This window comes from Microchirus variegatus, assembly GCF_963457635.1.
Source record: "Microchirus variegatus genome assembly, chromosome: 19".
NCBI lineage: Eukaryota > Metazoa > Chordata > Actinopteri > Pleuronectiformes > Soleidae > Microchirus > Microchirus variegatus.
In genome coordinates this window covers 11,489,929-11,515,915 of record NC_139820.1, presented here as the reverse complement: position 1 = coordinate 11,515,915, position 25,987 = coordinate 11,489,929, and the positions used below count along the sequence as shown (strand labels likewise).

The 25,987-nt window shown below is 40.4% G+C and overlaps 1 protein-coding gene across 1 annotated transcript in view; it reads left to right on the top strand.

Moving 5' to 3' along the window:
• Positions 1-25,987, top strand: part of cacna1ab (calcium channel, voltage-dependent, P/Q type, alpha 1A subunit, b) — a gene marked incomplete at both ends in the record, with an annotated part of 173,777 nt that overhangs the window by 98,570 nt on the left and 49,220 nt on the right. The window contains 11 exons of the mRNA XM_083906330.1: positions 584-716; positions 807-936; positions 1,104-1,163; positions 1,338-1,444; positions 13,685-13,784; positions 17,714-17,874; positions 18,557-18,694; positions 18,929-19,130; positions 19,228-19,392; positions 20,653-20,763; positions 21,102-21,185. Of these exons, the coding sequence (XP_083762456.1) occupies positions 584-716; positions 807-936; positions 1,104-1,163; positions 1,338-1,444; positions 13,685-13,784; positions 17,714-17,874; positions 18,557-18,694; positions 18,929-19,130; positions 19,228-19,392; positions 20,653-20,763; positions 21,102-21,185 (1,391 nt within the window). The remainder of the gene's footprint in view (positions 1-583; positions 717-806; positions 937-1,103; positions 1,164-1,337; positions 1,445-13,684; positions 13,785-17,713; positions 17,875-18,556; positions 18,695-18,928; positions 19,131-19,227; positions 19,393-20,652; positions 20,764-21,101; positions 21,186-25,987) is intronic.

Below are 25,987 nucleotides of genomic sequence, written 5' to 3'. Positions count from 1 at the left end.
TTAAATATATTATTTGTGGTCAAATGATGAGGCCAAACTCTAATCACTGTAGCCTGGTGGATGAAGAAATCAAATAAACCTTTGAATAAATAGGATATATTGTATTCTATACTGCATGATCCAATAGTATCATTTGATCCAATTTTAAAGTTTCATTACATTTTGGGCCTGAAATCCACGCTGAATCCACCCTTCTGATGGGATCAGTTTAAACCAGACTTTTTGGATCAGTGATCCCAATCCTACAACAGAGTTCTGAAAAACCCAAACTAAAGGTTTGATCCGGATCAAAACCAAGATTGGATTACATGATCTAATCCGATTACGTAATCCATTTTTTCTTTTGAAAAACACGTTTTAAAGGTTTGATCCATCCGTTATCCAAAATCTGAGCGGATTACTTTTGAAAAACCGGGCCCAGGTCATAGTTCCCTCTTCCTCACTCCCTTCTCTAATCAGGTATTGGGCGTAGTTAGCTGTTGAAGAGGGGGTTGAGTTGCACTTAAACTACCTACTACTCCAAGTACTTCAGCTGTCCTCCCTTTATGTGATCCTGTTGGATTTCTCACTTTTTTCCACTCAGTGAACAAGAATGCCAACACCAACCAGAAAAAGAATGAAGAGAAGAAGGAAGAGGAAGATGAGGGAGGAGATGATGATGGACCTAAGCCTATGCCTCCTTTCAGCTCCTGCTTCATCCTGTCCACCACCAACCCGTATGTTTTTATCTGTGTTATAAGTTATTGAGTTTGAGTGTTGTGTAAACCCAGGTCAACACATATCACCTGTGTTTGTCTTTTCACAAGGTTTCGTGTTTGCTGTCACTACATCCTGACTCTGAGGTATTTTGAGTTTAGCATCCTGTCCGTCATCGCAATGAGCAGCATCGCCCTCGCTGCAGAGGACCCTGTTTGGCCTGACTCACCACGAAATAATGTGAGAAATTACTTTGTGCGTGTGTTTGTGTGTCACACTTCATAATGAAGTGTGTGTGGGGGGCAGCAAAATAGAGATTAAGATGCCTTGAGTTCAGATTAGGTTGGGTTGGTGTCTTTATTAATCTGTCCTACGCTCACTTTGTGTGTCATTGTGTTGCTCTGCAGGTGCTGCGTTATTTTGACTACGTTTTCACAGGCGTCTTCACATTTGAAATGTTGATCAAGGTAACAAAGTATCACTGGGGGAGTGTGTGTTTGAGTCAGGTTTTGATTGTTGGGTTTTTTGTGGGTTTATCTTTTTGTGTTTTGTGTGTTTTAGTTGCCAAGTGTTGATGCCAATTATGCATCCTCGTGTGTGTGTGTGTGTGTACTGAACTGACCACCCTCGTTGTATTCCAGATGGTGGTGCTGGGCTTGTTTCTCCACCAGGGCTCCTACTTTCGTGACTTGTGGAACATTCTGGACTTTATAGTGGTTAGTGGTGCTCTGGTGGCCTTCGCCTTCACGTAAGTTCCCCAACCCCCCTTTCTCAACCTTCCACCTTCCTTCCTCCTCTTCATATAAACACACACAAACTCCACCATCTACAGAAAGACCCTCTTCACTCAGCCTTGTGCATCTGATACAACAGGCAACACTGATGCTTCTCTCCTGGTACTTCAGAAGTTACTTCCTGTTCATGTCGCTCTCAGTCTCTTTCAACCCTTCCTTTTTCCTCCCTTCCTCTAAATTTTCTTCCTATACTGTTTCTTTTCTTCTTTGTCCTTCATCTCTATCCACGTTATCTTGTTTATTGTTTCCTCTTCATCTGTGAGCTTTGTTGTTATCTCAACAACAACTCCCTCATTGCCCATAACCATGTGACATTGTATCAGCAGGTCTTTCTCTACCTTTCATCGTCATCTCATGTGGACTACAACCCGAGATCCATAACTAAAATCTCTCCCTGATTTTCCTCACCTGTAAAATCCTCTCCTACACTCTAAAAAAAACTGTGACTACATTTGGAGAACCTCAGAGGTTACCCAGAAAACCCTCAACATCCATAAATGTCCCATTGGACAGCAATTTTTTCGGTCCTAACATTTTTTTTTAGAGTGTAGTTAAACTGTTTTTCACCCACCATTAATCCCACAACCCTGACACCTTACCCAAAACAATCAAACCATAACCCACCTTTACTATTTAATCATCTATAAAGCACTGCCTAGTCTTTACCATGATGTTTCCTCCCAATCTTCCTTGCTCCTGTTCCCTTTGTCCCTTATTACCCAATCCATGCCGCTCTGATATTTCCACCAACCAGGCCGTGAGTCATCCCTTCCTCTTTTTTTGCATCTAAATACCCAACTTTACATCTCAGCACACACGCCCCAGGTTATCTACAGCTTTAGTCCCTGCTGATGCCTTCATCTCACTGCCAGATTTAAGCTTCCCTTCCCATGAAAGCTCCTCCTCCTCTGTCATTATCGTCACTGTCATATCCATGTATCATTCCCTAACCCTTCACCTTTCTTCTTCATGAGGGCTAATGCTAGTGCTAATTAAGTTTGGTGTTCAGAACGACCAAAAACTTCAAACAAATGTTCCTGATGAGTTTTAAAGCTCTAAGAAAAGCGCTAAACTGATTAATTTTCACACATTTTCAAACTCAATTTTTCCTGTGATGAGATAGCTGCAATAGCTGCTACTATAGCCAGAAACTATGTGACCTCGTTCATTTTGCATCTACCATATCAGATTATTCCTCAGGATCATTTTATTCAAGGATAAAATTGTATTAAGTGAAAAACCTAACTTTACTCTCAAACATTAATTTTATGAAGCCTACTTTAGCAAATTTGCCAAAACAATTGGAATACAGGTAGTCTTTTTGTGGTTGTTTTGATTTGTGTCAGCAAATCTAATAGAATATCACATTTGAGTGTAATTTTAGATAAAAAAATCACAGTGATATTGTTCAGAGCTTTTTTTCACTTTAAGGCTGGATCTTCAACGATCGAGATAGTGTAGATCAATTGAGACAAGATTCTCAACATATTAGACAGTTTATAACAGAAGGGGTTGTTTCCTAAATGTTAAATGCTGTGTGTTAGGAAGTGACACCCATTCTCTCTTGCTTGCTGTTACCTCCACTCAGCTCCTATGATTTACCCCTCTACCTCTCCAAAACTACTTTCACCCCTTCCTCACCAACAGTCACTAAAGCCTCCTAACAACCCCCACCCTTGCCTCCTGCCCTCCTCATCCTTCCCGGTCAAGTCGGTCCGTGGTGGTGAGGGCGCCCCAGGCACCTTTAACCCTTTAAGTGCCCAGGCTATCTGTTCACCAGAGGGGAGGAGCAATTATTTCTCACGCACACACCAAACACAAGCATACACACTCTTCCACCATGCTTTGAGCAGAGTAAAGTAGCTGGAGGCACAGGTATTTAACTCTCCTTCCTCTGCACGACCTGGGGGAAAAGAGAATGAATATGGGATGAAAGGAGGGAGGCTTGCTGGGGGAAAGGGTGTGGTGGGTTGGTTGATGTTGTTATTTGGCTGAGATACTACATAGGACTGAATGGGTGAGCGTTTGTGTGTGCATCTTCCTCAACTCTGTGGATGATCAGTGCACGTTTGCTCCCTTGTTGCTCGGAGCATGAACCTGAGAGCACAACCTGTGATGCCCAAGATAATATTGTAGAGAAGTAAGTTAAAGCTCAGGGTCAGGTTGCATCAATTTGCCATAAGTCTCGATCAAATTCAGGATTTAGTAATTACTAAACCACTACTAAAGCCTTAGTAATTAGTAGCTAGTTTTCAGCTAGTAGTTAATTAATATCAGTTGCTCCAGACCAAGTTATGGAATCCCTTCACCAGTAATTCACAAGTGGCCTTGCTCAACTACCTGAGTTAGCAAAGCATCTGACAGTACCTGGACTACATAAAATCGTACTCATGTAAAGGGTGCGGGTTCTGTTATTGATCGTCTCTGAAAGAGCCATTATAGTCTTCGTTCATTCTGCTGGTAGGTAGCTAGAATATGCGTGACTTACACCACTTAAAGCCTTGGTGTTATTTAATTATTAGTAAAACTCAACACAATTACCACCCATTTCAATCACTAAAGTTGTATACACACGGAAATAATATTTTGTGAGCCCTTTTCTGTTATTTGAAAAAAAAACAAAAAAAAAAAACAAGGAGAATCAGGTTTTAGCCTCAACGAGATACGGATATCTCCACGGGCTAGAAGTGGGTTTGGCCAACCCATGTTGTAGGAAATACTCTTGTTTCATTAACATTCGCTTTTCTGGGTTTACACGGTAAGGATGCTGTTTAATGGGCCATCAACATCAATAGCGTGTTTTATTATATTGGTTTGGGTTGGAATGTCACCAAAAAGGCAGGGAAAGTGGTTTATTAACACTGTGTTGTCTCCCTGTTGACAGCGACAAGTATAGCAGAGTTTGGCAGTTCTAATGCTCTAATGTGTGGAATGGCGCAGCGTTAAGTCATGGGGGGGAATTACTCTTCTCTGTGACAATTAGAGCCACTTTATGGAAATTTGAGTGGTCATGACCAACCGTTTTCACTTTGGGATCTCTTGATACGAATGTTTTCAACATTTGTAGGTGACACAAGCATTTTGCGCCTCCAGTCTGAAGTATTAATGACATAATTGGTGTCACTTGATCACAGATTTCATATGGACCAGAGAATTTTGTGTAGATGGCGGAACCAGGGATAGGCGAGACCACACAGACTAGTGTGTATCTAACCCATAGGCTAAATTAGGGAGGACAAAGGCCAGTGGCCGTAACAGAGATGGAATAAAAATCTAAATGAAAACCACACTCTTAAATAATAATAATTATTAATATTTGTAATGTATTGTTTACTAGCAATGCAGCCGCAAACCATCAGAAGACAGTGAGCTCAAGAAAAACGATAAGCAAAGAGGAAGGAAGATGCACAGGTGTTTGATTTTACCGCTTTCAGAAGACAGGTGAAGTGAAATATTACTTTGGTTTAACTTTTTATACCCTTGCTGAAGTACACACACACTACACCTAAGAATAAACAAAACGATTTCGCCTTTTGATATTCACATTTTTATAAATAAAACTATGTTTTTTTCACATACAGTACTGTGCAAAAGTGTTGTTTTTCTCTCTCTGTCTTTCTGTGATCACTGGAATTTGGAATGAAGTGCTGCGACTTAAAGCTGGTCGCATATATTAGTGAACTGTCAATGAGTTTTACTCATGCAACATGTGTATGTAATGCTCACGCATTTCTTAATAAACCTGGCGTAATAGACATTTTTTACATCAGATACTTATGTAAATGAAATAATAGGACAAACACTGGATTTACCAGTAACATTAATTAAGGTTCCACTCCAGTATTAACAGAGCTGTGTTATTGTTCAAGTGTAGGGGTAGATCATGCTAAATGCTTGACACCTATTTTTTTTTTTTTTTTTTTTTTTTAACTGCATACATGTTTCTGGATGTGTTCCAGTAAAATAAAATAGAAATAATTATCCTCTATTGTCATTATAGCATTCCTAAAACAACACATCTAATGGTGGCCTAGACTTCTGCACAGTACAGTATGTGATGTTTTGGAGCTTTTTTTTTTTTCTTCAAAGCAACAATAATCACAGATTTATAGCACATTAAATTATCATTTTAAACCAAAGCAAAATTTCACTTCAGCTGGATAGACAAGCACTGTATAGAGAACTTATCAAATCCTGATACTTTCTGTATCTGACTGATAAGTTTGTTACAGTAAGTTGAAAATCGCTCCACTGCTGCACCCTCACATCATGACCTCACCCCTCGCTTCCTCCTCTCAGTCACTGATTTCCTGTTAGGCGCTCTCACTTTTTAGTCGCCCTTTCCGTTCCCTTTTACGGCCCTCCCCAACTTCGCCTCCTCTCTTCATTCCTCTCCTCCATCTCTCCTCTTTCACCTACTCTCTCCCACCCTTCGCTGCAGGGCTGAGCTGTAGTACGGTTTTGCTTTAGGGGCTTCACATCTTTACACCTTTGAAATGTCACTTTGTAGCATGACATTGTTTAAAAGCAGGTACGTGGCGGAACCATCGTACAGAGGATAGTTCTAGCATGGTGATGATGACAAGTGCAATGGCATCAACATTTATGTCTGTGTTTTTTTAAAAACACAACTGTTGGCACTTGTGGCTCCCTTCATCCTCCAGATATATGCTGAATGATCATGACTGTGGTCGGCTGGTGAAGTGCATGCAGTTAGCAGTACTTTGTGAGAATGCATTTACGGTGTTTGTGTATGGGACAATACACATAAGTCCTGTTTTCTAACCAGTTTTCACTCCGTCCTCAGTGTCACAACATGTTCTCCAGGGGAATCGGCCATAGATCCTGCAAAATAGCTTTAATAAAATCCCACGAGATGATTGCACACCTTATTAGGGCAATTTGTGCTGGAGGCCTGGTCTAATTGAAGAGTATGGTGTGATAAGATAAGAATTGGTGTAGATGGATGCAGCAATCTAGTTTCCTCTTCCAACCATGAAGATAATTCTTCATATAGCGAGCCACAGCAGACGACATGCAGCCGTGAGAGGAAGGAAGGTGTGCAGAACCAGAATCATTCAGCCTGGGCTGCTTCTATTTAATTAACTGAAGATCTTTAGAAATTACTCAATGAAGTCACCAAGATCAGATGCTTCAATTGTACATTTCTGCAAATGACAGATTTGTGTGAGCTCACTTTTTTAAACAAAAACTATGTTACATGTCTACAGACATGCATCACAATGTGATATGCACACAGTTTTCTTAACCACTTGTGGTGCTTTTGGTTGGGAAAGGAAGGAACACTTTCCTGAGGGTGCTTTCACACCTACAGCATTTGGTGCGCACGGTAGTGGCGCGTTAGTCTGGTTCCTACGGTGGCCCAGAGGTGTCAGGCCAAATACAAACGCCACAACAGAAATACAAAAGCCACAACACAAATACAAAAGCCACAACACAAATACAAAAGCCACAACAGAAATACAAAAGCCACAACGCAAATACAAACAACACAACACAAATAAAAAAGCCGCAACACAAATACAAAAGCCACAACACAAACACAAAAGCCACAAACTGGGCCCCACTTAACGTTACTCCTCGTAGGTTAGATGGCAGAGTATATAAATATAAAAATAACACTGCTCATTTGTGACAATCACAAAGCGAAAGTTATCATAGTTAGCTAGAGAACAACGTTTTCACTTACTTATCAATATACTTTTGTATTTGTGTTGTGGCGTTTGTGTTTGTGTTGTGGCTTTTGTGTTTGTGTTGTGGCTTTTGTATTTGTGTTGTGGCTTTTGTATTTGTGTTGTGGCGTTTGTGTTTGTGTTGTGGCTTTTGTGTTTGTGTTGTGGCTTTTGTATTTGTGTTGTGGCTTTTGTATTTGTGTTGTGGCGTTTGTGTTTGTGTTGTGGCTTTTGTGTTTGTGTTGTGGCTTTTGTGTTTGTGTTGTGGCTTTTGTGTTTGTGTTGTGGGTTTTGTGTTTGTGTTGTGGCTTTTGTATTTGTGTTGTGGCTTTTGTGTTTGTGTTGTGGCTTTTGTGTTTGTGTTGTGGCTTTTGTATTTGTGTTGTGGGTTTTGTGTTTGTGTTGTGGCTTTTGTATTTGTGTTGTGGCTTTTGTATTTGTGTTGTGGCGTTTGTATTTGGCCTGACACCTCTGGGCCACCGTAGGTTCCGGTGCCAATGGTCTTCCCGGGTCTATTTTGGTTTGTTTAGAACTATGCATATGTGAAAGCAAACCGTACCCACGTCTGTTTGCTACATTTTTCTGGTGCGGACCAAAGCAATCGAACTATAGAAAGTGCACTTAGTTATAAATCTGGTAGGTTTTGGCACAAAAACCACCTGGTAAAAGATCATGTTTTTCCCACATCCTCAACCATAAAACTTTGTTAGTGATGAATGTAGTATTGTATATGTTGCTGGATTGCTTAGCAGCTGTGACCATCTTGCTGTCCCTCCTTCTTTGTCTGTCTCTCATATGAATGTATTTTTTTCCTGTTTCTACCAAACCCCCTCTCTCTTTGTCTTGTGTCCGTGTTTGTCTGTCTCTTTATCAATGTGTGTCGATGTCCGTATGTCCTTCTCCTACCTTCTTCCTCGCCCTCTTTTTCATCTTCTGTCTTTCTGACTGTCGCTGTCACTGACTCTCGCTGTCTCCACCTTCGGTGAAACTGGACAGGACCAGCACCCGGTAAAGTTCTTCCTGTGTCCCCCACCTGCCCTTCCTCCACCTCCTCAGCTCTGTACCCTGCTTTTCATTACCGGATCAAAATGGCTTCTCTCTCTTTCTTTCTTTGTTCTTCTGATTGTTCATACTCATTTGCAATGTATCATTGTTTTCTCCTCCACTACCAACACCACAGGAAATGCCTCAGTGGGGTTTTATTTGTTGCCCACAAGTTTCACAATACCACTTTTAATTTCCTTAAATGTTAAGATTCCTAAGAAAAAATTAATATTGGTTAAAAAAAGCAGCATCACAGTGATAATCCACCACCACTTTTTTAATAAACTGTCATCTACTGTAAGCCTGAAATGTGGTGATAAACACTTTTTTTTTTGGTGTGTTGGATTCTCTTGAATTTCATGTTAGTTGATTTAGCTACTGTCCTTTATTGTGAAATATTCTTATTACCCAAAAATGGTGACAAAAACAAGTTGCATACCAAGTGTGTGTGTGTGTGGGTGGGGGTGGGGGGTGGCAATCTCAGCTGACATAGAGCGATAGGCGGGTTACAGTCACCAGTTCATCATAGGTCCTTGTATAGACAAACAACCATCCACCCTTCACCAGCCACAATGGCTAGTGAAAGGATAGACTAAGGAACCAAACCAATATACTAATCGGATGATAAACGTCAGCCAAACATGAGCCTTTAACATACGCCTGGTTTATACTCTGTTGCGGATAAAATTTAAAACATTATAAGCAACAGAAATTACAGATTTTTGGACACATAAATGTGTCATTTGACACTTTTCCTAGAGTTAAGTAAATAGATTACCAACCAGTGCTTATATCATGTGACAAGAGCAGTAGCCCTATTAACAGGACTAGTCAAGTTACTGTAGCTTGACTTCAACTGTGAATTGCATTGTACTTTTCAACCACCTGTTCTTTTGTCCTCTCGCTGTCTCAGACAGTAAAATTAAATTATGTCTTGGTTTTATCCACAACTTCAACAAATTAAATGAAAAATGACAGCAGAAATGTGTTGAAATAAACTGACATGGAATTGTGCACCATAGAGACACAACCTAAACCATTCTCTTCTTTCTAAGTATTGTCAAGCATTTAATAAAAAGTGAGTTGGAAACAAGATGTATAAAACATGCTTTATACTGCCACATTTCAGTCCTACAGGGGCTGAGTTGATAAACTGTACACACACCGGTTCGTGTATCACTGAAATGTGCCCTTTTATTCGTGGTGTCAAAGATAAAACAACACATTTGAACAAAGGGATGACTCAACAAGACTTGTCCAATACCGATATCACAATCATAAGTATCTACTTATATAGCATTATACAGCTGTTAACAACACATTTGTGCTGATGCATTTCCCACCCAGCCATATACAGACATTTCAAACACATAATGCTCCAACTGTACAAGTACAAGTACAAGTATTCTGCCTCTTTAACGAACGGATACCGATAAGTGTTATATCACCTCATTCCTACTTACATAAACATTCTATTAAACGTTAAGCTCAAATAACTATTTTTATTATGCTAATGTGTGTGCATTTGTGCACATGTGCTTTGAGATACTGTTGTATCTTGACACCTATGGCCTCACTAAGATTTATTCTAATACCCTCATAGAACAAGCTCAGTCTTGCTCGAGTTCACAGGAGGATGGTCTTTTGATTATTGATTGACTCTCACTCCTGCACACAAACATGCACACACACATATTGTACACATGGAACGACAAAGGTTCAGACTCAATCAATCAGCCTTGAATTGATTTGTCTTACTATGGAAACTGAATAAACAGTTGTAGAGGGAGACCTCTCTCTCTCTCTCTCTCTCCCTATATATATATTTATATATATATATATAGGTTTTTTTTTGGGGGGGGGGATGTCCCACCTACTTACAGTAAACAACAAATGAACAACTAATGAGCCGAATGTTCAGTAATGGGCTTCAGAGGGAAAACAAGTACATTAAAACACAACTGACAGTTTGTCTTTAGGCCTTGAATCTTTTCCTCCGGTCGCTCTCATGGCTCGTACTTGTTTTATGTTTTGGTGACATTTGACATGTCAAGTTCTGTGTCTGACATCAAATGTCACCAAGAGTCTCGCATAGTCTTGCTTTCCTGTCCTTGTCTCCAGGTTACGGACCTGTACAATATCATTTCTAACAATTTGGTATTAAACGGAAGGAAGCTATGTGAAACATACCAGTCAATCCATTTATGTTAAAGGGATAGTTAAAGGCTTTACATGTGGGGTTGTATGAGGTACTTAGTCCATAGGTCCATAGACAGTGTGTTACATACAGGTGACTATGCTCCATGTGCTCTCTGCTGAGAAAAGGTCAGGGACTTGCAGTGAAACATGGCTGCTACTGGGACAGTAGCAGTGTTTGAGTGTTTCAGTGTTTGCTGTCTTGACAGTGACATTGACACGGATAGTGCCTGACCTCTGGTGCCAGAAGCGGTTCTCACAAGTTACCACTGAAGTGTCAATTATGTCTGACTTTGTGACATGAGTGGCTCTTTCTGACAAAAACAAGACCAAATATTTTTGCCAATTGGGAAGTCTTGTATGGGATGGGATAGTGTTTGAACCAAAACACATGAATGTGATTTTATTGGCTAGTTCCTATGTCAGAATATGTGCATGACATGATTTATGTGGTTAATGTTTGTACTGCTGCTTTTAAAATCAAACATTTTCCAACTTCTATTGCACATGGTGTGAGCAAACTGAAGCAACAGATCCACAATGTCGTTTTGTAAAGCTTGACATAGCCACATTAAAAGTGAATGAACAGTGTTTCAGTTAGCCTTCTCCCACAGGAAACTGAACTTTGTATGTAAAAAAACCAACAACATCTTGGCACTTGGTAAAATTTAGAAAAAAAGGAAAGAAAAGATGGCTTTCAAGCACCAAAAACACAACTTAAAAAGAAGCATCTCATGGATGCACTAGGGCACATCATCAGTGATCGTGGGTTCACTTTCGGGTCTCACAACATCAGACACCCTCACCCAAGCGACCCAGCCGGGGGTAGATCAAGTCCCGGCTTGCATCCCAGTAGCAGCCCACGGATCTTCCCTTTTCAGCCACTGCCACCTTGGGGCTTTCTCTGCAGCTTCACTCGTGGATTTAATGGCCCTCTTCTTGGCTGCTCCTGTCACACCCAGTTGGTCGAGAACTTTACAGGGAGAGTGACCTGCAAAGCCTCTACAGCCAACTTATTTGGGCTTGAAAAATGTCCTTCAGCCCCTGCCCCTGCACTCCTCCACCAGTTCCTGATACTTTGCATTTTTCCTTTCATTGGCTTCCTCAATCTGCTCTTCCTAGAGCACAGCATGATCAGGTGTTTGGAAGCCTCAGAGATTATGATCATGTCTGCCTGGAGAGATGTTGTTGCAATGTGCTGGGGGAACCTCAGCTGTTTTACTGTTTTTGAGGCTATACCCTCAGCAACCTCTTTGAGTACCTGGTCATGGTGCCAGCGATAGCGACCATCAGCCAGGGCCTTTGGACAGCTGCTGAGTAGGTGTTCTAAGAAGCCTCTTCCGCAGCAATGGAGGCAGGAAGGTGTCGTGCTCTTCCCCCACACATGGTGGTTTGCTGGGCTGTGTAGGGCATTGTAGATTGCCTGCACAAAGAACCGGACACTGTGGTAGTCTGCCTGCAAGATGTTTAAGCAGGTAACTTTGTGCTGCAACATACTCTCCAACCTTGTCCATGCACCCTGCTGTCGGAGTCCTACTGCGCTGCCCACTCACTCTTCCTCCACAACTGCTCGGACCTCTTCCTGAAGTAGATGGTGTTTCTCTTTGGCCGGGGCCAGGCTGTCTTGGGTCTTTGGGAAGCAGCACAAGCCTGCTCCTCCCATTGCCAGGACCCCACCAGTGCCTTTTGCCTTAGGCGTGACTCTGCCACCTCCACTGCCTTCTCTGCCTTCCACTTTCTTCCTGTCACTTCAATCCCTGCTGATGACACCTTGCAGTCCTGGGAATCTCTGTACTAAAGGGCTTCTCTCGTGCGTGCCATCTTGAACTCTTCAGTGAGCCCTCTGAAGGGTAGCTGCAGGGTGTTACTAGTCTCATACAGGGCAGCACTGTTGAGGCTGCGAGGAAGACCCAACCATCTCCGAGGAAAGCTACTGATCTTCGTTTCGAGGGATTCCACAGTTGTTATTGGGACTGCATACACAAGGGGAGGCCACAAGACTCTGGGCAGAATGGAGTGCTGGTAGATCCAAGCTTTAAATCCGCCAGGCAGGCACGCAGGCCAGACTTGTCCACCTTGATGAGCCACCCTCCAAGCTCTTCAGTATACTTCCAGATAGCTTTCAGGCTGGAGTCAACAAGCTTCCCCAGGCTCTTGACTGGTTGCTCCAAGATGGATGGAATTGTAGTTCCTCAGCTAGAGAACAAGAACAACAACAATCATTTTCTGTCCGTGCTTGCAGAGCATGCTTCACTGAGGTCACCCCCACCCCACCACCGTCATCACTCCTGAGCGCAGCCAGTTACAGTATATGTAGGATACTGACTCATACATCCCCACTTCAAAAATAGCAAACTATCCCTTTAAAAGAACTGAGGATTATACCACAGCATAATCCAAATCATGTGCAAGTTACAGCCCACTCATCATAAACTAAAACTGCCATCACCTCATCCCTAACTGCGTGTCACTGAAAAAGAAAGAAAGAGGTTTGGCTGGGCACTCTGCCGGGAGCTGCCTGTCTTTATGGAACATGTGAATGTGTTGCTCTTTGTTGGTGAAGATTATAAAGAATCATAATGACAATGCTGCTTCTCATTGTCCATGAAACCAAGCATACAGGCAACTGATCACTTTCCCTCCACATCTGGTTTCATGTCTGACTTTCCTGACGCGTTTCTTTTTTTCTGTAGAGGAGACTGTAAGAGCTTTGATATGTTCATACAAGTGTTTCCTGTTTCTGAATGAGATTACTGCAAGGGTCATATCATGTATTTTCACTCGGACTGTCACTATAGAGCAGTGATTCCCAAACTGGGGTATGCAAAATAATGGAGGGGAGTACCTGGAGACAAAAGAAACAAAAACGTGATTTACAGCCTGATTACATTTAGAAACTGGCATATATATCTATCTATATATAGATAGATATTTTTGGTGCGAAATAATTTACGTTGAGAGATTGTATGTGGTGAGTGCTGTGTGTACAGACAGACACCTTTTTTCAAGTGCACATGAGTAGGGTGGCTGGAAGTCAAATATCTGAAGGGGTACGGGACTGTGAAAAGTTTGGTAACCACTGCTTCATACTGTAGATAAATTCAACTTTGAGGACACTTATCCTCTTATTTAATGTTGTGACTGTAGCAATCGGGTTGGGTAAGATTGTGATTGTTCCATCTCCTCATTCCTTCACTTCACTCCATTCTCAAATTTTCTTTTCGCTGACATTGTTGTTGTTGTACTTTGGGTTAACTCTAGGGGGAGCAGCAAGGGCAAAGACATCAGTACAATCAAGTCCCTTCGAGTGTTGAGGGTGCTGCGTCCACTCAAAACCATCAAGCGTCTCCCCAAGCTAAAGGTAGGGCTGGACAAACCTTCTCATTCAATGGCTACATTGTGGATTAATAATATTTATAAATAATTAAAATGCATTTTAACTCTGGGAAGTATGCAAATTATGGAGAAAAAAAAAAGAAAACTACAGAAATAATGCAAATAGAATAATATATACGGTGTGTGTGTGTGTGTGTAAAACTGTGTTTTAGCCAAATATTTACAAAATGGAGGTATATCCAAACAATACATATAATCTCATGTGCTTACCATCATTTGTAATGTTTTTTTTTTTTTTCATTAATATTTTTATTGAGAAATATGGCACATTTGGAAAAGACAGTTCTGTACAACAATTTGAGCCACAGTTGTGAATAATAAAATAATAAAATACTTGAACATACAAGTACATTGGAATAAGAACCGAAACTTAGGCAGGATATTAATTTTAATTGTATTAATTTTCCCTATAAGGCAAACTTTGGCGGTTAAAAAATAACCATATTTATATAGAAAGGATACAATCGCTGCTAATGATCGGCCAGGGTCGAGACATTACAGCAAATAATTAGCATAAAGGGATAATTTGAATTCCATTCTTAATTCTTAATTGGGATATCCAAATAAAAATAGAGGAAGACCTCAACTAATGACAAAGGCTCTATCGCGAGAGCAAAAAGTAGGGGAAATAAAGGACACCCCTGCTGAATGCCACAAGACAAAGTAAAAAACCTGGACTGAAAACCATTGGTGAAATTACTAGCTTGTGGGGATGTGAAAAGAAGGCGTATCCATGAGATAAAACCAATGCCAGTACAGCAAGCAGGTAGTTCAATTCAACCCTATCAAATGCCTTTTCAGCATCAATAGAAATAGCTACACTCAATAAAAATATAAACGCACAAAGAAAAACTTGTAGTCATTGTTATGTGACAAAACAGAGTAACTATCCAAAAATAAAACTACAACTTTGTCTATAAAGTGGCTTTAATTTGCGAGCATTAGGATCAGTTTCTGCTGGGCTGCTGTGAGGTCGATACCCTGGTGTGGTCAACATGCTCGGAGATTCACCTCCCGCAGGCGGTTCCTAACTGTCTGCGCTGAAATCTGCCTGTTGTGCAGACCAACAGTCTCACCTGCTGTTCTGGTCGATGGGCGGAACCGATCACAGAGGTGCTGGAGCCGAATGTACCGGTCCTGAGTGGGCGTGGTAACACGTGGCCGGCAGGCATGTGCACGGTTCACTGTCGTTCCAGTCTCTCTGAAACGAGTCCACAGGCGGCTGACAGTGGAATGATGCACATTCAGTTGTGTTGCCACAGCTGTAACGCTCAACCCAGCACTCAACATGCCAATGGCAGGCTCCTTCATGATCTGTGGTATATTGACAAGTGACAAAAGTCCACATTTTGCCCTTTTATTGACCAGACCATAAGAAGTGTCTGTGTACTGGTCATGCATATTGACCACCACTCTGCCATGCTCCATGACTCTTGTGAGTTGAAATACTCAATCTGAGATTGTAGTCAATAGGAGTGGCAAAGTGACACTGGACAAAACAAATCTTTCCATAAACAAATGCATCAAGAATCTGAGCAAATGTCATGACATTCCATTTTTGTTCACCATTTCAAGTTTGTGCGTTTATAATTTTGTTAAGTATACTTCAGGGGCTGAAGAATATATGGAATATATTTTGGAATATATGTTTAACAAAGTGTGCATCCAAGAAATTGCCAATTTCTGAGGTGTAAGGTGGAGATTCAGACTCACATAATGAAGAATAGATTGAACAAAAGACTGAATTAATAACATTAGGGTTCTCATGTAGCAAGCCCGATAAGTCTTTTATCTGAGGGATCATGCGAGAGGCGGTTTAGCGACGCAACTGGTGAGCTATGAGCCGGCTCGCCATGTTCATAATATGTAGCACGTTAGCATAACAAAAGGCTCTCTGCTTCATTGGTTGACGTGAGGTCGAATTCAGTTTGTAATTCAATATGTTCTTAAGACAGGAGAGGGGCTAATAGAAAGTTGTTTATCAATTTAATCAATTTTATATCAAGAGCCCTTAAGTTTGGCTTCTATTTAAGTGTGCAGCCTCATTGTGGTTGGTGGCCATAAAATCCTCGATTGCAGTTGCAATAAACTTATTACATTTGTCATGAGATAACAGCAACATGTTAAGCCTCCACGGTTAAAAGGTGAAAATGGAATTGACTTACCAATTCAAATTGCAACCCCCTTGGCCTTAGAATTGTAGTTGGAGTGAAATTTCTCAGAGACCCATGGACATTAAGCCTAACCTGATCTTTAGGTACACATGTGGGTTTCTTGTAGAAACACTATATCCGCAGTCAGTCGTTTTAGATGAGAAAGTATCCTAGATCGCTTAATGGGACTCCCCATACCTTTAATATTCCAGCTCACAAACTTCACAGATGAACCACTACAACTAGTTCCAGAATTATTAGTACTGCTAGACACACACTAAGCCCATGGTATTGGATAAAGATCAACATGAAGGACCACCCCTGAGAAAAAAAAAAAAAAAACACAATATTAAATAAACCTGATTAATCAAGCAGAACAGTGAAGAACAAGAAACACTCCACCCAATCCACCCACATGGCACTTACCACGACTCCATCCACAAACAATGCAGAACCCAGTGTTGACTCCACAGTCAAATCCCTAAAAGAGACACAAGCGGCTATTGACCTTGTAGAGCTAACTTAACATAAATCGGGCACTTAACAACAACATGAAGCGAGGCACATATATCAACATATCCATTTCTACTTGAAACACAGAACTTAAAGCATGGAATGGTTAAATTAACGTGTAAAATCTGTGAGATTCAGACAGTTCACTTGATCAGAGTCTTAACAATTGGTGCAGTATCGTCCTGTGATTTAAACTCCTCATGGAGCCTTCGTGGTCATGTGTAACATGGAGGCATGCAGAACAAACCGTATGCCTGGTATCTCACGGAGTTGATGGCAGATATTATATAAATTATGTTTATAATAAAAATATTATTAAGGGTCGCATAGAATGTAACCAGGGGACTGATCCTTGACACAAAGACAAGAAAAATTATAGCATAGTATCAACCCTTACCTTTGATTGCTTGTTTGTTCTGTGAACTCGAGTCAAATGTCATATTCATAAACCACATTAAAGCGGACCTAGACCGGAAGTTCCAATTAACACTATTTTTTATTGTGTATCTGCGTCATTACCTTGTTTAAGAAGCCCTGAAGGTTCGAAACAAACAGTTCAGCCACTGCTGAGAACGCTGTGTTTTATTGTAACCTCGGGCTCAGCGAGATCTCTGAAAATCCCGTTATAGTTACGTAAACATCGGTTCTCCTGAACAGCAGATCCTCCTGCTCCGGGCACTAGTCCGGGCACATCCGGTTGCGTACATTGAACTGCAGAAAAAGAATAACGTCCGTTGTGGAAGTGTTTCACGAGCGACAGTGTCTTCTGACTCTGGGTCTGACTCCGGGTCAAAGTCATAAAAGTGACTGCGGCGGGGAGTCGTGAAGAAGCTATTTTTAAACATTGTTAAAACAATGTTTTGATAATGAATAGCAGTGCATCCACCGTTCCAGAGGGGGGAGCTGCGCTTCTGAGAGCTGGTGTGCTGATTACGTCACTTCCGGGGTACTGGCCAATCACAACACAGTCTGTCTTCTCAGGCGAGATTTATGTCTGAAATAGCGCGGCTGACAAGTGCTTCAAAAAGGACAGATTTCTATTGGCTCGTTTCCAGCAACTAGGAGGTTTTTGACCATAAAAACAAGTTAATGCATGTAACTAGACCTCCATAACTAACATATGTGCAACAGGACCACTCTATGTGACCTTTAACAAACATCAGCCCTGTATGCTTGTTAAACATGAATTTAATTTAAAGATGATTCCACTGTTCTGTGTTCATCTCAGGCTGTGTTTGACTGTGTGGTCAACTCTCTGAAGAATGTCCTGAACATCCTGATCGTCTACATGCTCTTCATGTTCATCTTTGCTGTCGTGGCCGTGCAGCTTTTCAAGGGTCGATTCTTCTCCTGCACGGACGAGTCCAAGGAGTTCGAGCGTGACTGCAGGTTGTTTCACAAACACCTAAACACAAATCACCTAACACTACCTGAGCAGAAACAAATCAATCAAAAAGTCAGATTGAGTTTGCAGACTAACAAAAACTTTAAAATGATAACGTTTTTTGATTGATATAATAATATTGTCGTCTCATTGTATGGAAATATTATTTTGAGTGAAATTTTCAATTAAAAAAAATGAAAATAAACAACGCAACATATGATGTTCGCTGCTATTAAGTTATGCTTGTGATATTTGTTTTAGTTGCAGCCTCACATAACAAGTTACACAATGTGATGAAACACAGCGATTCTGTATCAATGAAGCCAAGTCCAAAAACATTGAATTCAATATGAAACAATTTTATTCAATATATTAAGTGATTATGGGTAATCGTTGTATAGATAGAAGTATATCGAGTATACATTAGATGTTTATATCAGAAGAAGCATGAAAGAAGTTTAAATCAAACAGCCTTATGCAAACAGAATAAGAAGTATCATAATAAAACAATATAAAATAATTAATAAAGATTATGTTGAATTAAACACCACATTTTCCAATTATAAGTCATTATACCAGGCACATTAAAAGATCACTTTACACATAAATGTCCCTCTGTATTATAATGCTTGACTAAAGGTTTCCACAAGGATCAGGACCCACTCTTGTATGTATGTGTTCCTACAGGGGCGAGTACTTGGTGTATGATAAAGATGAGGTAAAAGCTCAGAAGCGGGAGTGGAAGAAGTATGATTTTCACTATGACAATGTGGCTTGGGCCCTGCTCACCCTCTTCACTGTGTCAACTGGAGAGGGGTGGCCGCAGTGAGTAGACCACACACCTGTCCCACACGCATATACTTTCACTGAACTACATTTCCTATAGAGCGTACTGTCAGCGCCTACATTTGCCCCGTGTATATTTTCTACATCATTGCCTTGAATTAAAATGAAGGAAATTTGGAACCATAATGATGGTTTGTTTCAATTTGTTTGTGACAATTTGTGTCTCATGTGAATGTTCTATGTTAAGGTACATTCTGTCTTTTCCTCTCACAGGGTGTTAAAGCACTCAGTGGACTCCACCTATGAGAATCAGGGCCCTAGCCCAGGTTACAGGATGGAAATGTCCATCTTTTACGTGGTGTACTTCGTTGTCTTCCCCTTCTTCTTCGTAAACATCTTCGTGGCTCTCATCATCATCACCTTCCAGGAACAGGGGGATAAAATGATGGAGGATTACAGCTTAGAAAAGAATGAGGTGAAGTTTTGGAAAGTTAAATGATGTTTCAGTGTTGAACAATTTGAAAAAGATAAAAAAAAAAAATACACTAATTATGTCTTCTGCACTCCAACAGAGAGCCTGTATAGATTTCGCCATCAATGCCAGGCCTCTGACTCGCCACATGCCGAAGAACAAGCTAAGCTTCCAGTACCGCATGTGGCAGTTTGTAGTTTCTCCGCCCTTTGAGTACAGTATCATGGCTCTGATCGCGCTCAACACCATCGTCCTCATGATGAAGGTACGAGTCCAACTGAGTTTGCCGGATTGAACGATGCATTTCTTTTACACCAACATGTTCGAGCCATTTGTGCAGTTATATCCGTGTCAAAACAAATGTTTTCCAGAAAAGACTTCAGCACAAGCTGCTTAACTGTTTCTTTGCTACTAGTAAACATATTATACCCTATTTCTACAAGTTAACTTAGTTCTCTGGTGTCCTAATGAACATGTCTGTGACATGCTTTGGTCAAAATACCTTAAGGATGAAGCACCACAGCAGTTCAATCACCCTGCCAAAACAGCCCTGTTCAGAACAGAAGTTTTGAGTGTCTGTCTCTTTAAATGCAAATGAGACACAGGAAACTACGTCAGTGTCACTGAGGCTCCAGCAGCTAACAGTAGTTAGCATTTGGAAAAGCGATCACTTTCCGACTCTAGTTGGCACATGGCAGTCATAATATAAAATGTATCCACTGGACATGTAAATCCTCTGAGGCTGGACATTTGTGTAGAACTCTGTGCTGCACTGTGCAGCTAAGATTTAGAACACTTTGTGGACTTCCACTCCTACATAACAATGACACAGAAGTCAACATTGCATGTTTTATCTCCTGTACTTAGACTGAGGCGGACCACAAAACATGAGTGAGTCACACTGCCTACTCATAGGGCCTCCAGAGTCCCAAATATAATATATTAAAAAGTTGATTTTGCATAATATGTCTCCTTTAAAAACAAATTTAACCCAGTACCGGATTCAGAAGCAAATTTAATTCATAACGAGAGGGCTGGTGTATGCCGATCATGTTCATAATTGTTCATCAACTGCTTATTAACAGTAAATCCGATCGTGACTTACTGGTTTGGTGCTGTCAGGTGTAAACGTGAAGTGTTTCCAATGTTGTTTTTGCTGTATTTTCATTACAAAAAAGAATAATGAACAGACACGAAAATCACAGACAGAGGACAATGAAACGGATGGTGGACATTGAGGGGACAAGCAGACACGTGTCACATGTGTTTAATATGGAGGCAGAAGTGAAGCTTCGTTAGAGTGGAGTTAGTGTAAATGATGGATGTAGTTTTCTGGGTCCACAAAGTGAAGCCAATGCAAAAGTGCCTGAAACCTGTATTTCATTGAGCAACCGTACTCCACATTTAAGACAAAACAGCATAATATCCATTTTGTAAATTGTGAAGTGTGCTATCAAGCGCTCCTTCAATGCTGGGTGCAGTTTTAATGTCTCTTTGGGTTTTTTTTTTTTGCGTGTATCTACAGTTCGATGGTGCATCAAAAACTTACGATGATGTCCTAAAGAACCTCAACATCGTGTTTACCACCTTTTTCTTCTTGGAATCGATCCTCAAGATCATTGCCTTTGGCCCTCTGGTAAGAATAAACTTTAAACAATGCTGTGACTATATACACACACATGCACATACACACATGTTTAAATGGGTCAACTCAGTCTGTATGTTTCAGTGTTTTATGGTGTATGTTTTATAAGTAGGGTTATTTCAGTGGACAGATCTGGAGCGTCTTCTTATCCCTGAACAACCCAGAACATACTGTGTTGCTACCTTCCTTCCAGCCTATCACCAGGGTAACAACACCAATGGACACGGACATGTCCCTGGCTGCCCCCTGGATACAGCTCAGGAAGGATGCTTTTGACGTCTCGCTTACCTCTCTCTTCTTACCTTTTTTTTTTCTCTCCCTCATGACAGAATTATTTCAGAGATGCCTGGAACATTTTTGATTTTGTCTCTGTCCTCGGAAGCATCACTGACATATTGGTGACAGAACTAGGGGTAAGTGCTTTTGGGTGTTTGGACTTAATTATGATTTTTTTTAATGTAAAGGCTGGTTAGATGGACTCAAAGGAACCATTGTTGATGATGATGATGATGATTCATTTTACTTTATTGTCCTTAAATTAATGTTTTATACAACTTTATATGACTTCATAAAATGACCAGCTTTGTTGTTCTATCTCGCTCATAATAAAACATACAATACATAATATTAATACATAAAGTTTTTCTAGTCCCCTAAAAACTTCAAGGAATGCTAACTTAGAGCTGATAACACATGTAAACAATCATAATAAAAATACTATATTAATCCCTGTGGGGACAGTGGATGTGTTGCCCAACTGTGACCACCACATCAATACACACATGTGTAGTGTATTGCGAGTAGGTGTTGAGTAGTGGGTTAGTGTGTGTGTGTGTGTGTGTGTGTGTGTGTGTGTGTGTGTGTGTGTGTGTGTGTGTGCGCGTGCACGTGTGTTGTGTTGTGTTGTTACATTATTCTGTAGGAGATCGAAAATCTTTTTTCAGAATGAAACATTTTCACCTATTCAAATCAATGGCGCAAGATGACTGTTGACTCAAGACCTGTTGTTTGGGGTTAAATGGTTATTTGTATCAATCACAGGTTGTGCCTATTGTACAGTATACATGTATGTATATATATATATGTATATACATATACATATATATATATGTATATATATATATATATATATATATATATATGTATATATATATATATATATATATATGTATATATATATATATATATATATATATGTATATATATATATCTTTGTTTACGTGTCTGCCTATTGTGGAACATCAGCCCCTCTCTGTTGTCCAGCTGATGTAATGTAATGTTTTTATTTAACCAACGTTAGATCGATATATTGATATTTTTGGATCGATCCACCCACCACTATTAGGCTTGGTTTTTTCTTATGTCGGGATCAGACTACATGATATTCTTTCACAGTGGATATCATGCCAGATTAGTGGCACAGATTATTGCCCTGTCTTGTTTGGAGGACTGGCAAAACTACAAGTATGACCCTGACCAGTAATTCACGACACACGGGAGAGGTGGGGCAAGGAGTTGTCAATCATTGCTACCGAGGCATTGTGGGTGATGCTTGAAATCTTGTGCTCAGACACAAAAAAGAAAAGGATGAACCACCAACCCTAAACATTCTTTGTTGTCACTATTGCACCTAACAGCAGCAGCAACAGCGTCCCCCTTCCTCATGTTTATGTCTGTATGTTCCTCAGCACCAGAGTGCTCTGTTATACTATTGGTCAATGTCAAGGAGCTCATCATAGGAGATATCAGACTAGGCAGGAAAATTCTAACATGCTAGACTTCTCAACAGGGTGTCGCGGAGCATCCCAGATACCAAATCTCTGTTCTTGTTATTGTTACACTGCACATCAGTTGCAGATCTTTGAAACAGGGTAAGCTCATTTCAGGCCCAGTTGTTTATACACAAATGCTTACATAAATTCTGCAAATGAACAACTAGAATAAGGAAACATGATTTCGTAAAACTCACTGCTCCAAGCTGAGCTTGTGTGGAAGTGGCGTTTTTGCTGCCTTTGTCCAATCGCCATCGAGCTCACAGCAGCAACAATTGAAGCTGAGCTTCAAGTGGTTTTAATGCAGAGGCTGCTACAGGAATACGAAAATTACGTAAGATTATCTGTCATCCGTGATAAACAGTTGATTCTGAACGAAGTAGTGACACATTCTAATCACATTCTAGCATACAGTCAACACATTTCTCTTATTTTTGGCTCTATGCACAACTACAATGGATTTGAAATGAAACAAACAAGATGTGCTTTAACTGCACACTTTCACTTTTTTCACTTTTTAGGAGACCAAAAGTAATCGGACAAACTAAACAATCATAAATCAAACTTTCACTGTTTAATACTTGGTTGCAAAGCCTGAATCACCATCACCAGATGCTGGGTTTAATCCCTGGTGATGCTCTGCTAGGCCTCTACTGCAACAATCTTCAGTTCCTGCTTGTTCTTGGGGCATTTTCCCTTCAGTTTGGTCTTCAGCAAGCAAAATGCATGCTCAATCTGATTCAGGTCAGGTGATTGACTTTGGTTGCTTTTGCAGTATTCTTTGGGTCATTGTCCATCTGCACTGTGAAGCTCCGTCCAATGAGTTCTGAAGCATTTGGCTTAATATGAGCAGATAATATTGTTGGAAACACTTCAGAATTCATCCTGCTGCTTTTTTCAGCAGTTCATCGTCAATAAACACAAGGGAACCAGTTCTTTTGGCAGCCATACATGCCCACACCATGACACTACCACCACCATGCTTCACTGATGAGGTGGTATGTTGTGGATCATGAGCAGTTCCTTTCCTTCTCCACACTCTTCTCTTCCCATCACTGTGGTACAAGTTGATCTTGGTCTCATCTGTCCATAGGATGTTCTTCCAGAATTGTAACGTGTTTTTTTTTTAGGTGTTGTTTGGCAAATTCTAATCTTTTTCAGCCTAATGATGGCTTGCTTCACTGACAGTGACACCTCCTTGGATCTCATATTGAGAGTTAACAGCAACATATTCCGAATGCAAACGTCACTCCTGGAATCAACTCCAGAAATTAATTGAAGATGACATTATTGAAGATGGCTTTTCAATCAATTACTTTTGGTCCCCTAAAAAGTCGGAGGCACATATAGAAAGTGTTCCTACACCGTTCACCTGATTTGGATGTAACATATTGTTTGTTTCATTCAAATCCATTGTAGTGGTGTAAAGAGCCCAAAAGAAGAGAATTGTGTTGATGTCCCAATATTTATGGACCTGACTGTATGTATAGTATTGAAATGTAGATACAACACAGTTCATATTTGACAACATTTTGAAGAAGCTGAGCTTCCCTTGCTCATACATTTGCATAAAAACAGCCTGATCACAATTTATCACAGGACATTTTTGGCTGTGGTAAACTTTATGATGCTGACTTTCTCTGGCTGTATTTTATGAAGCAATGTGATATTATTTAAGATTATTCTCTGAGACTATTACCTGAACTAAAATTAAAACATTTAGTGTGTGTTTTAAGCCATAGACTGTATATATCTACATATATATTTGTTTAATATTATCAGATCGTCTTCAATACATTATGGCATCCATTTTGTAAAATGTGGTACCCTTTAAAGTCAAGTAGACCATAAAGCAGGGGATGCTTAAGGACGTGGCTATGGTGTGATTGATAGCTACTAATCTAACAGATACACAGTTCCAACTACAGGTGCAGTAGACAAGCTCTCATTCGGGCTGAGATTTGCTGGATTTGAGCCCTCATAGCGAGTTAAAACTGGTGCACAACAATCAGTGCAAAGTATTCTGAGACACAAGCCTTCGCAAAAACGACCAACTTTTATCTTGTTGAATACTCTGCAGAAGATCTGCACTTATTTGTTAAACCTATTTGACTCATTGTCTCATTCAAACTGACACTATTAGCAGTGGCTTTAGCTAATTGCTGATAATTGCTGTTTTTTCAGATGATTAAAGATGGCCTCCGGCTGAATTTGGAGCTGCTGAATTTCACCTCTGTGACTTTAACTGACATCAGTGCCACTGATCATTGCAAACCTCTGATTGATTATATTATGTCCAATCAGTGTTATTGTATTGCTACTAACCTCAGACAGACACACTGTTGTAATGGCGCTTTCCCACTACACAGTTACAGCACAACTCGACACGGCGCGGCTCATCTCTCCAACTTTTTTTTGTTCCTGTCCCTTTATCGATAGTACCTGGTAACTGGTACTTTTTTTCTTTTTAGTACCTGCTCAAGCGAAAATCCAAGCAAGCTGAGCCGATAAATTTGATGTGATTGAAGAATCAAACTGGATGATGCTGAATTTCCAACATTTAGGAAAGGAAATGTCTAAAATCTCAACATTTAACAGAGGAGTCTGGTGTATTTAGTAGGCCTGTAACAATACACCAAAGTCACAATTCAGTTTGTATCACGATTTTTGACCCACGGTTGGTTACACAGTTTGATTTATTTATTTGTTTTCTGGGTTAAATCATTGTTAAAAATAATCTCCTCCTCGCTCTGAAGTAACAGACTTCCAGTCTGTGCTACAAATCAGAAATTTAATTTTAAAAAAGGTAAAAACACAGCAACTTTTATCTTTTATCTAACAAAACACTGTTAAATAATAAAGAGAACTAAACTCTATTGTCAATATGATTTATACTTAGGAAACTAACCCTCTGCCTGTGCTATAAACCACAGAATGAGTAAAGAAAATGAACAACTCTTTTCTTAAGAGAACCAACCATGTTGATTTGCAGAGTTGACTCAAAGTAGATGAAAATTCTTCTTCAGAACAACATCATGTCCACATTGTCTGGAGAGAGGTTTGCTGTCTGTGTGATGTGGCTCCCAGGGCTCGAGCACACTAAACACTTGAACCCCTCATTCCCGACCACCTCAACAGGCGCATATATGCAGTGCCATGAAAAACCTGGTCCGAATTGCCCAGTAACTTAATGTGAAATAAATTTAGCAGAGTAGACTGCGGCAGTAGGCGTTTCTTCTGGGGCTCACTTAAATGAATGTCGGGATGGTGTTGTTGGACGTGCATCGACATGTTTGATGTGGTGCCCGTTATCACTCCGGGAATTTTTTTTAAACAATGGTGTTCAACCGGGTAGACCAAATGTTCCCATACTGCTGTTGGGGTAGTACTGCTCTTTTTTCATCTTCTTTTTTAAAAAATATTAACTAAATAGTAAAAGAAAG